This window comes from Astatotilapia calliptera, chromosome 22 (assembly GCF_964374335.1).
Source record: "Astatotilapia calliptera chromosome 22, fAstCal68.1, whole genome shotgun sequence".
NCBI classification, from domain to species: domain Eukaryota; kingdom Metazoa; phylum Chordata; class Actinopteri; order Cichliformes; family Cichlidae; genus Astatotilapia; species Astatotilapia calliptera.
In genome coordinates, this window is record NC_137442.1 from 6,317,317 (window position 1) to 6,329,086 (window position 11,770).

General features: G+C 41.0%; 1 protein-coding gene across 1 annotated transcript; it reads left to right on the plus strand.

The window, feature by feature from the left end:
* Nucleotides 1-31: 31 nt before the first annotated feature.
* Nucleotides 32-10,464, plus strand: LOC113014095 (tubulin beta chain-like). Its single transcript, XM_026155395.2, has 5 exons — nt 32-220; nt 4,312-4,420; nt 5,903-6,013; nt 6,763-7,007; nt 7,476-10,464. Exons 1-5 carry the CDS (start codon nt 44-46, stop codon nt 8,286-8,288), a joined length of 1,455 nt encoding a protein of 484 aa, XP_026011180.1. The 5' UTR covers nt 32-43; the 3' UTR covers nt 8,289-10,464.
* The last annotated feature ends 1,306 nt before the right edge of the window (nt 10,465-11,770 follow it).

The following is an 11,770-nucleotide window of genomic DNA, read 5'->3' on the forward strand; positions in this document are numbered from 1 at the left end:
AAAGCCGCAGACAGACTAACCAATCATTAGCCTGGACTAAGCTATGCCCCACCCCCCGAAGCCAGCTGGACTCAGCGCTGCCACAAACTCTGCACAGTCAGTAGGTCAGCAGCCTTCACTTACTTCCAGCGCTCTCTGCTCCATCACCAACTGTCCATCCATCATGAGGGAAATCGTGCACATCCAGGCCGGCCAGTGCGGGAACCAGATTGGTGCTAAGGTAAGAAAAGCTAGTGATGAAAAAAAAAAACCCACCTTTTCTCTTCTTTTTTGTCGTTATTTATTTATTTACCAGTTTAATAAAGTTTTTGTTCAAAGTTTTTCATTTTTAAATCATTTAAATTGCTGCTCTTTTTGTACAGTTTCAATACATACTTACTCTGTATTAAATCACGAAATTACATGGAAATAAACTGATTAATTCCTGTAATTTACTAAGAGGACTTTTGTTTTTTATTTTTTTAAATGTACAAACCTTTAACTGGACCCAGAACAATTGAGAGTTCCATTGTTTTCCCCCACTCCCCCTCCCCCTGACCATTTAAAAGTTACAGTATTCTTTTATACTTTAGCTAACCTCTTTGTAACCTACTTTCATCTAAAGGGGAATGTGCATATTTTGTGTTTTTATCATATGTTACATGAGTCTTGGATTTTTTTAGGTAAAAGATTGACAGAGCTGATCTAATCCTTTTATTAATAGATTGAAGCACTCTTAGGCAGAAACAATAAATCAGTGTAACAATAACTTTGCTATTACATATGATAATTTTTAATGAAGTATTATGAAGCTGTAGGATCTGACAAAAGAATGTAATACATGGCATATTAATTACAGCAATATAATAAGACTTCTGTCTAGCAGTAGTCTTTCATGCTTTCTCTGCACATGAATACAGTAACATTTGCAGATTTGTAACTGCAGGCAAAACAGTGACTCCAGTCACTGAGCTGTGATTAATGAAGCTGGCCAGACCGGAGCCGACTCACAGGGCCAGCTGCTGCCTTGGCTGCCTGTTGAGCTCGAGTCTTTGTCATCGAGGAGAAAGAAAAAAACAAGAGAAAAAAGGGTGAAAAGAAAGGAGAAATTTGCTGAGGCAGAGGAGAGGAACGCAGCAGGAGGAGGGTGAAGGGGGAGGAAGATAACAAGTGGTTCAGTGTCTACGCTGAATGCACAGATGAGGTCATTTAAATGGCTGCCTTTTCCAGGCAGTGTGACACATGCGCACGCCCCAGGCCCCCCAAACCAGCAGTCCTCATCCCTGTTTACCCATCGGTAATAGGAAGGGTTTTCTATTTATCTGCATTTTGTTGGAACAGTTTAAAGGATTTCTTGGAAATCTAAAGCTACTTACCTCAAGCTGCAGCAGTTAGTGGATCAGTCAAGGGATGCAAAATGAATCCAGTGAAATACGGTTGTAAAAATCCCCCCAAACCACAGTTCATGATTTTTAGGCCACGGTTTCAGAACATATTTCAGTTTTTCTTCAGATGGATTAAAAGAAAGAGAAAAGACAAATGCTTCGAGATTTGTCCTGGATGCTCTTTGCTCTTTGATCAGAAAAAAAACCTTTATAAATGCTGGTCCAAGGAGAAGAATAAACTCCATTATTCTCCTTTTCGCATTAACTAAAAACACTCAGACATTACAGCTTTTAACAGCATGCTCTAACTCTGCATTAATATTTCAAGCTGCAACCACAGTATCATTTAATTTGTAAGGTTATTCTGCCTCCTTTATGGAAGTGTCCCAGTAAATTAATTCAGCAATGAATTGTTTCAGCTATATAAAGGAGACATTTTCTTTAAAAACAAGCATGCAACCCTTGCTTTCCTTAGAAATTATGGATATTTTTTACTTTTTTGGAGATTTTATTGACTGATTAGTTAATTAAGAAGATAATACACAAGGTAAAGCTTTAAAATATTGTACATGCAGCCATACAGTCACAGTTTTATCAACTAGATTTTTAGTAAACTCTACAATTAAATAAGAATGAATCACTTATACAAGAACTACTTTAGATATCATAAAACAGCTTAAACATTGCGTGCTATGTAGCAGCATAACAGCCACCAGGTCATGTGATTTTAAGAATGTGATTCTATATATAACTTGAATTTTATTCGTACATTTGGCCTGTTCTGCCCTCGTACAGCTCAGCACAACAGCGGGTGGGGCAGCAGCATATGGGCTGACTTAGTCTCTGCTACTCAAAGGTCCTGATCGGTGAAGACAAGTGTATTTACAGCGGACTTAGTGAGGCTGAGGTCATTTCACAATGGATTAACTGTGCCTGAATTCACCCGCTTACCCAATCCGACCCAAATCTGCTGAGCTTTCCCACGTTTCTGGATAACTTCTCATAGATACGACTGAATAGAGGCTTAGGTTTTCAAATATTGACTTCAAAACCTGCCAGCTCACATGCGGTTTGCAGTTTCAGAAATCCTGAAGTGTATGTTTTTGCCTTGGACAAACCAACCTTTCCCCTGCTTATCTCTTTCCCTTAGACACACACGCACTCTCACAGATTAGGGTCACTTGACTGAGCTGGGGTGACAGTCTGTTGATGTTTCAACCCGTGAAACACAAAATCCTCTGAGAGAGTCCTGACCCTCTGACAGCAAATAGAACAAAAAGTTTTACTACTTTAAGCTGTGGGCAACTTTTTATGAGTCTGTGTGTGATTCACTGGACCAGCTGGAAAAATCCAGGTGGGGGTAATTACATGACTTCCTCCCTGCCTTTCCTTTCTAAACTCAAATCATAGCTGAACTACAGAGTAGAGCTGAAGATAAGAATGTCCAGTTTTCAATTTTAAAGAGACACATTTATTCCCACATGACACTATAATTTATACGTTTAAATTTCTGTCTCTCAAGCAGATCCAGTGAAGGCTTCATCCAATGAAAGACAGATTTCTTTCTTTTCTAAAAAACACATTAAAATATTTTCATTCAGCCAGATTAATGTGCTGTTAGCCTTTTAAATAGCCGCAAAACTTTAAACTTCAGGGTAAAAACAGCTCATAAAAAGAACATTATCTGGTATCAGTTTATCTTTGAAGTCTTTTTTTAAGCAAACATGTTAGCTCTAGCTTTCAGATATAAATATTTGTTGCTTTTTTCGCAGTTTTCTATCATTAAACTCACTCAACTGTATCGGAAGTTGTGAATTTCTCAGCATTTTTAATCTAAATGACAGATTATGTATTCATCACGTGACTGCGTGATTAAAATAAATCTGAGCTGCCGTGTGTGCTCGCTCTTGTTTGCTTCTTTTATGCTCGTTTCTCATCAGCCTCCTGTACTTCCTCCTGTTTTCCTGTCCAGGTGTCAAAGCTTTGAAACTGCTTTGGCTTGTGCTTCTTCCAGGAAGTTTCACTCAGAGCAGAAACCAAATATATCCGCAAGACGTACCTTTGATTATTTACTGGCATGAGACATAAAAGCACTGAGTGTATTTTGTTACAGTCAGACCAGCTGTGGCAGACCCAGAGTTTGTCTTCATATCCATCTATTTTCTTCACCACTTATACTGTTGGGAGTGTTTGTAAAACATGTTTTTACAGGGAGTTTCCTTGAAATCAAAAGAGGGCTGTTTGCACTGTTATCAGATTGTCTCGTCCACCCTCTCCATGTGATTTGCAACGTTTGCAAACTTGAGTCACATGCAGGCATCTTCTTTACTGTTTCTACACTGTGTTCACACTCAGAGACTTAAGCTGAAAAAACTCTGTAGCCTGACATCTTCTGTGTAGGAGATTTATTGAGGGACTCAATAAGAAATCTGAGCTATAAGTGAGAATCAATACTGCCACTGATATTGAGACATTATTAAAAGCATTTATGTCTAATCTAAGAGCTCCACAGCATGTTCAGCCAAAATTAGTTTAATGGTTGGAATGGAACCATGAGGTGACTGTTTGTCGCAGGAAATCCTTCCTGCGGTCTTACAGAACACGCCGCTGTTTTTAGGTGATCTTGTGAATGCTAACTGTGATCATATGTCAGTGAGTCTTTGGGAAGCACAGAGGTCAGAAGACTCTTGTTTTTCTTCTAAATTTGTTTGCAGTTATGTCCTAAATAACACCACAAAGACACCTCTTTGTGAGATGTTTCCTAACTTTGAAAAACCTTATTGAGCACTCTGTTAGCTCTTTAGTTATGATGACACATGGATGGTACAGGGGTTAAAAAAAGTGCTTAGTATTATGCTTGCTTCACATCATTAAGTGTATAAAACACTGACATGTGGATGCTTTCTGTATTAGTTCTTGCAGTAACAGCTTGTCCACCTTTATTTAGTTCTGGGAGGTGATCAGCGACGAGCACGGCATCGACCCGACAGGCACCTACCACGGAGACAGCGACCTGCAGCTGGACAGGATCAGCGTGTACTACAATGAAGCCACAGGTGAGTTCATCCCGACTACAGCGAGGTCTGTGTTTGATCAAATGAAAGAAGACATCTCCTCCCTGTGGAGACACCGGCTCACTGCAGCAGAGAAGCAGAAGATGCAGATAAAAATAAAGCAATGAAGCACTAATTTTTGGTTCGCTGGTTTCACATTGTTACAGGTGAGGATGTGTTATCTTCACCTGTTCTCATGATGACGTTTATTAGGGGGGCATGTTGCCTTAAAATGCCAGAAACACTAAACAAGCATGCATTAAACAAAGGTAGTTTATCCTGAAAAACATTTGTACCAAACTCTGTTTGACACAGTGATAGTGGACTATGTCAGCCTTAATTATTCCCAGTCAGAGCCTCAAATGTAGCCCAGGAGCCAGAAGGAGCCTGCCAAAGGCTTCATCCCACTGCTCTGGATGGCTTTAAACATTGCAGTGGAGTCAGTAATTACTCATTTAGTTTCAGTAGCATACATTTTCATGGCGTGGTGATGCCAGCATTGGCTTACTACTACCAGTTAAAAAAAAAATAGAGAAAGTTAAAAGTATTTCTGGAACCAGACGAGTTGTTCAAAACATAAAAACATAAAATACTGTTTCTGTTTGGTTCTGAAAACTTAACGTCTGCCTTTTACTTTGGTCTAAAAATGATATTGAACATGTTACGCTCTCATAAAAAGGTCCTAAAAAGTAACAACAGGGGTCCAGGTTGAAAAAGGAGACAAGGAAGCAAAACTGTTAAATTAAAGGGTTTTATTAATGTTTCTACTACTAACTAAACTAAAAGAGACGAACAAGCCGACATCACCTTAATTAAATTAAATTAGTTTTTCACATCCTTGCTTGTTTTTTGTTTTCCTAGTTTAGATTGTTGTTAGTTGTTTGCTTGCTGTAGTGCTGTCTCAACAGGACCTCATAACCTAGTTTTATTCCCTCTTGTGCTTCTTGTCTCCTTTCTGAACAACAATAAATCTCTTGAACCTCGAAAACCTCTGAGGGCTGTTTGTTGTAAATATAACTTGTTATGCAGAGGTTTAACTTGTCCACCCTCTTGAGATCAAACTCGACTGTTTGCGGCCCGTGAACTAAAACGAGTTTGACACTTCTGCCTTCAGTTGTTGCATAAACCTAATTTAACCTGACAGCCTAAAGCAGCCTAAAGTAAAGCTGAAAAATCACAGGTTGACTCAGGAGCTAAGAAACTAAATAAAATGGGCATTTTATTTTAATGAATGAAAATGAGCTGGATAAGCTTAGCGGAAAGCTCACAGGAGTAAATGGTCTGTTAAATATGCAGTTTAGCCTCAGTGTGTTGAGTCTAGACATCCTGTAACTTTGCAGTAAATGTCTCCATCTACTGGCTACATGAGATACTACAATCATCGTTCAGCTTTCTTTCTTTTTACACTTACAGCTCCTACAGGTTTACATACTTTTTGTTAATCTTTTATTTCATCTCTCTTTGTGTCTATTTTAATATATGCAGGTGGGAAGTACGTGCCCAGGGCCATCCTAGTTGACCTGGAGCCAGGAACCATGGACTCAGTCCGTTCTGGACCCTTTGGGCAAATCTTCAGACCCGACAACTTTGTCTTTGGTAAGAACACCACCACCTGAACTGTTTACACATGAAATTTGGTCAGTTTTGGGACAATCAGGTCAGATTGTCCACTGTTTTTTTCCTCACATGTAGCACGCAGCAGGTACTGGTCTGCTCCACATGCACTCACATCACTGACTGTGTTATTAAAGTGAAGGAGCTGCCTGGATAGAGTGGGCAGGAGGGAGCACATTTGACTCCCACTCACTAACTGGGCAGGTAGCTGCTCTATGGGCACATCATCACAATCAACAGTCACTTGGACGTGTAGAGTGGGGAGCTGGGCGGTTAAAAACCAGCTCATGTTTGACCGGACAGCACTGGACATTTGCATTATCACATGCGCCTCTTTCAGGTCATCTCTAGAAAAGTTCAAGCCTGTGGTGCATGTGTGAAAACAGCTATAAAGTTAAAAATTATCAGATGGTCTGGAGCTGTCAGGGTTTGGACTCCTGATGAGTATCTGTGCTGCTCTATTTTGTGGCTAAAGTCACATCGAGTCCATCGGTCAAATTTAGCTCAACAGACTGTCCTACATGGCACAAACAAGCTCACTCCTGCCATAAAATCCCAGCATGAAACCCTCTGGGACCTGAGCTGACTGATTCTGACTCAGTACGATGCTTCAAAGCCAGGCTCACTTTCCTTTGTTGCTCTTTCCTTTCGCAAACACTGGGAAAAATGTTTTCTTAAACAGTTTGACTAAAAACTGAAACAGTATAATCAGCTTCACTTTTGTTTCCCAGGTCAAAGTGGGGCAGGAAACAACTGGGCTAAAGGTCACTACACGGAGGGGGCCGAGCTGGTGGATTCAGTCCTGGACGTGGTGAGGAAAGAGGCCGAGAGCTGCGAGTGCCTGCAGGGTTTCCAGCTCACGCACTCTCTGGGAGGAGGCACCGGCTCCGGCATGGGAACCCTGCTCATCAGCAAGATCAGAGAGGAGTACCCCGACCGCATCATGAACACCTTCAGTGTGGTGCCCTCCCCTAAGGTAGAGCATTGCCCCACAGGATGCACTTTTTAAAAATGACCTTTCAGTGCTTACTTATGGTAGTTTTAGAAGTCTGAGCAAAGGCTGCACAATAAAAGATCAGAAAAGTGAAGCCGTAAATCTGTGTTCGCTCTAATAATCAGCACGAGGCAAAGTCTGTAAGACCTCAGCACCTCAGTAAACACTTTCTTGATGACTTTGTGTTTTCAGTTGCTAGTTTTAAGTCATATTGAAAATAATATAATGCTCATTTTGTAAATTATGTCCCAACAACAGTCAGAAATGAAGATAAAGCTGAGTATGAGTGACAGGTTGGCATATTTCAGTGCCCATATATCTGTGTTCAGCACTTTGAACTATGGGAAATAAATCTACTGCACAATAAATCGCCTGTTTGTTTATAATAAATGTTTATGCTATTTCTGCATCAGCCATGAGTATCGACGTTTCCTCTCGCTCTGTCTTCAGGTATCAGACACGGTGGTGGAGCCCTACAACGCCACGCTGTCCGTTCACCAGCTGGTAGAAAACACCGATGAGACCTACTGCATTGACAACGAAGCTCTTTATGACATTTGCTTCCGCACCCTCAAGCTCACTACGCCCACCTACGGCGACCTGAACCACCTGGTTTCGGCCACCATGAGCGGCGTGACCACCTGCCTGCGTTTCCCCGGGCAGCTGAACGCCGATCTGAGGAAGCTGGCCGTCAACATGGTGCCCTTCCCTCGTCTCCACTTCTTCATGCCCGGCTTCGCCCCTCTCACCAGCCGGGGGAGCCAGCAGTACCGCGCCCTCACCGTGCCGGAGCTCACCCAGCAGGTGTTCGACGCCAAAAACATGATGGCGGCTTGCGACCCTCGCCACGGACGCTACCTGACGGTGGCCGCCGTGTTCCGTGGGCGCATGTCCATGAAGGAGGTGGATGAGCAGATGCTGAACGTCCAAAACAAGAACAGCAGCTACTTTGTGGAGTGGATCCCCAACAACGTCAAGACGGCCGTCTGCGACATCCCGCCGCGAGGCCTCAAGATGGCCGTCACCTTCATCGGCAACAGCACGGCCATTCAGGAGCTGTTCAAGCGCATCTCCGAGCAGTTCACGGCCATGTTCCGCCGCAAGGCCTTCCTCCACTGGTACACCGGCGAGGGCATGGATGAGATGGAGTTCACCGAGGCAGAGAGCAACATGAACGACCTGGTGTCAGAGTACCAGCAGTACCAGGACGCCACCGCCGAGGAGGAGGGGGAGTTTGAGGAGGAGGTGGAGGAAGATGCCTAAGTGAAAGCAAGAAAAAATGATAAAAGGAGGGAAAAGTTAATAATCAAAAACAAACAAAAACATAGAAAAAAATAAAAAATGATGTGAAATGAAGGAATGTAGGAGAGCAGATGAGGAAGGTCAGAGGAGGGTGGAGGTCTGAATCGGTTAATAGGACAGAAGAAGAGCGGAGAATGTAGACAGCAGGAAAGATGATGTCATGACCAAATTAATGTGCCATGGTTTACTGTTTCGCGTGACGCCACGTAAGCTGGTTTGATCAAAACTAGTCTCCCAAAATCTTTGTTTTTAACTCTAAGTGCAACAGACGCACTTCTAACACTTTTTATTTCACTACATACAAGGATTTTCTTTACTGTGAAGGATTCAGCTGCTGTTACACTGAGGTTAAACCAAACCCTGCTCCTACATTCAATCAAACAAGCTTAGTGTTTGAGCTGCGATCAAAAACACACTTTCAGCCTCAGTGGAAAAATCATCTTCGGACTTCTTTGCTGATTTTGTGCAGAAGAGGTGGAAAGTGTATCTGTGACGCCTGATTCAAAACAAATAACTGAGCTGTGCAGTCGCACTGGGCGGCCTCTTCATGTTTGGCATCAGCTGATTGTTGGTTTTGGTCTTTTCATTGAGTTTGTTGAACAAAATTAGAAAATCATGTCGGCGTAATCAAGGTTATCACATTGAGTGTTGAGATAGTTTCAGGTGTGTAACCTTGTAGTCAGTTTAAGTAATAATAAATCATTCTGTTATCAGTGTTAATGCCTTTTATCAGTGTTATTTACCGTTTTGTCTCAGCTTTCAAGATCAACTCTCAGTGATAAATGTGATTTTGGGCAGCAGGTGAGAAAACGTTATCAGTATTTCTTCTTCTGAGGCAGATATGCTTAATTAGCTGGATAATCTCTCATTTTTGACGCTTTTGTCGCAACCTTTTTAAGACTGCATGAGATAAAGAGTCCTGTGTGAGTCAGTCTTACGCTTGCAGAATATATTTTTTCTTTTCCGGACATCAGGGTTTGCACCTTTGTGTAAATGTCTCTCCAGCCTCTGTGAACTCAGAGAGTTGTTTTTCTACAGCGTCGTGCTGTCATTAGCTTTTGTGGGGAAGAGGCATTCTGGTCTTACTAGACTGAAGGGAGCCATCAGTTATAATCAGGCCATTAATCTTTTCTTTTTCTTTTTTTTTAAATGGAAGCACAAGATTGAAAGTTAATGTCAAAGACGGGAACATCTGTTATCTTCTAGTAAATACAGATTCTTGGAAGTGGTTAACCACAACAAAAGTCACATTTAGTAAAACATCAAAGAAAATGATTTGCTTTCCTGTGATATATACATTGGCAGAGCGTTCATAGCAGCAGGATTTTTCTCAGACGCCAGCCAACGTTTTGAGGAGAAACACACTGCACATGCTCAGTGTCCATTATACTAGTAAGTACAGATCCCTTGAAGTGATTAGCCACAACAAAAGTCCCATTCAGTGAATTTCCAAGAAACAAATTCATTTTTAGATATATATTTATTACCAACCAATGTTAGAGGAGAAGCGCACTGCACATAACAACTGCTCTGTTTTCCTTTCATACCACATCTCAGGCTAACAGAGCCTTCAGCTCCTCTGTGTTAAAAGCATGTCGGCTGTTGTTGGATTAACCAATTCAACGGGACATTTTCCAATAAAAAAAAAAGTATTTAAATTCAAGCAAAGAAACATAAATCTGAGTGTTTAAAAAGTCAGAGTGACAGGAAAGATCAGCGTCTTTGAATTGTTAACGTTGTGGATAAAAGTTGAAAACTTCCCTCACTATTATTATAACCTCACTATTCAGGCCAACATCTGAAGATCTGAAGTCTAACCTTAACATTTCCTGAAACATGTTTTAAAAATAAAATGGCCAGGTGCTTTTATTTTGAAAGACAAACCCCCCAGCTGCTTTGCAGTTTTATATTTCGTCCTTTAACATATTAATTTAATTTTTCATTCTCCTAAATCTTTTCACACTGAGCCACTACAGTATTCACGTGAACTTCAGCCATGTTTTCTTTGTGTTTCCTCTGTGCTTCATGTTGTTTGTACTTTTTTTTATTTTGAAGCTCGTTTGAAACTGTTTCATTTGGTATCCTGTTGACTGTGAAACATTTGGGAGAAATAAAAACACATTTATAGGAAAAAAAATCGCCTGCCGTGTCAGTCATTATTAATGATCAGCTTTTAGTCTGCTTGTAAACAGCTTTCAGCGTCAGCTTTCAGGAAGTCGGTACAATATTATAACAGCAATAAACCGAGTGAGAGCTGCAGGCAGAAGCAAACATCCAAAACATATTTTCCCATCAAAGCAAAGTTAGATTTCTTGAGCTAAAAAGTGTTTTTAATCTCATTTTTTATTTATCTCGGTATTTCTTTAAGATTAAGTTAGTACTGAGTTTATAACATGTAAGGAAATTATGAAAGATTTTAATCTGATTTCCACAATAACTTAAAGTCGTCTTCCCAACAAGCTAAAACATAAATATCATACGTTTGCTATAGTAACTCATTGTGTTTAACAGATGGCTATTTTATTATACAGCAAGGTTTTAGGTATCAAAGTGGGGATGCTTTCAGAAATTTTTAGCTATATTTATTAGTTAATATGAAATAAGCAGGAACTGTGAGTGGATAGGATAGTGGGGGTGAGAGCTGATCAGTTTTAAACAAGCAGGTCTGAGAGTATTTGCTACTTAGACAAGAGTAGACTTTAAATTTTGGGCAGAAGGTGGTTTCCAGAAGATTTGGGACGTGTTTCCCAACGTGAGGGACATAGCAGAAACCACATAGTCTCTCAAGTCTTTCCTCATTTCCTCATGGTGTAACATGTGGGAAACTGGAAATCAGAGAACAATCCAACAGGAGTGGGTGAGAGTGAGCCAGCCAGACTTTCTGATTGGTTTAAGGTGAAAGGGGAAATTGGAGAATATAATGAAGTGCAGGGCAGAAGTAACAAATTAGCAAACCAGAAGATACTGTGGCTTGAACAGGAGGAGCAGGGCCAGGTTTAAAGATCTCCCATCTATACTTAAACTCCTGTTTTTCCTTTCACCTTACACCAATCAGAAAGTCTGGCTGGCCCACTCTCACCCACTCCTGGTGAGAGTGTGTCTGCCAGAGAGCTCCAGAGAACAGGGAAGAAAAAAGGGACAGAGGAGGCCATAACAGCTACACAGGTAAGAAACAAGGGATTAAATACAAATAACCAAAACATAGTCAAACAGGGTTAAAGTTGATCCTGTTTTCTGCTAATGTACATCTTAAATCTGGGTACCTATACTGTATACACTGCAGGTGCATATACTTAAAACATGACACATCAGTAAATACATAGATCAATAAGCACAAACACAACTGACTCAATAAAAATTAGCACGAGTGATCCCTTTCACTCTGTGGGGGGAGGAGGTTACCATCTGCTGCAGTGCTCGTTGCTCTTTGAAGATTTTCATTA

What these genes read in the sequence shown, in the direction of transcription:
- LOC113014095 (XM_026155395.2), top strand. Translation starts at nt 44, where the DNA reads ATGCCCCACCCCCCGAAGCCAGCTGGACTCAGCGCTGCCACAAACTCT. An exon ending in ACCCGACAACTTTGTCTTTG is followed by an intron (nt 6,014 to 6,762) that starts GTAAGAACACCA and finishes TTTGTTTCCCAG; the next exon opens with GTCAAAGTGGGGCAGGAAAC. An exon ending in GTGTGGTGCCCTCCCCTAAG is followed by an intron (nt 7,008 to 7,475) that starts GTAGAGCATTGC and finishes CTCTGTCTTCAG; the next exon opens with GTATCAGACACGGTGGTGGA.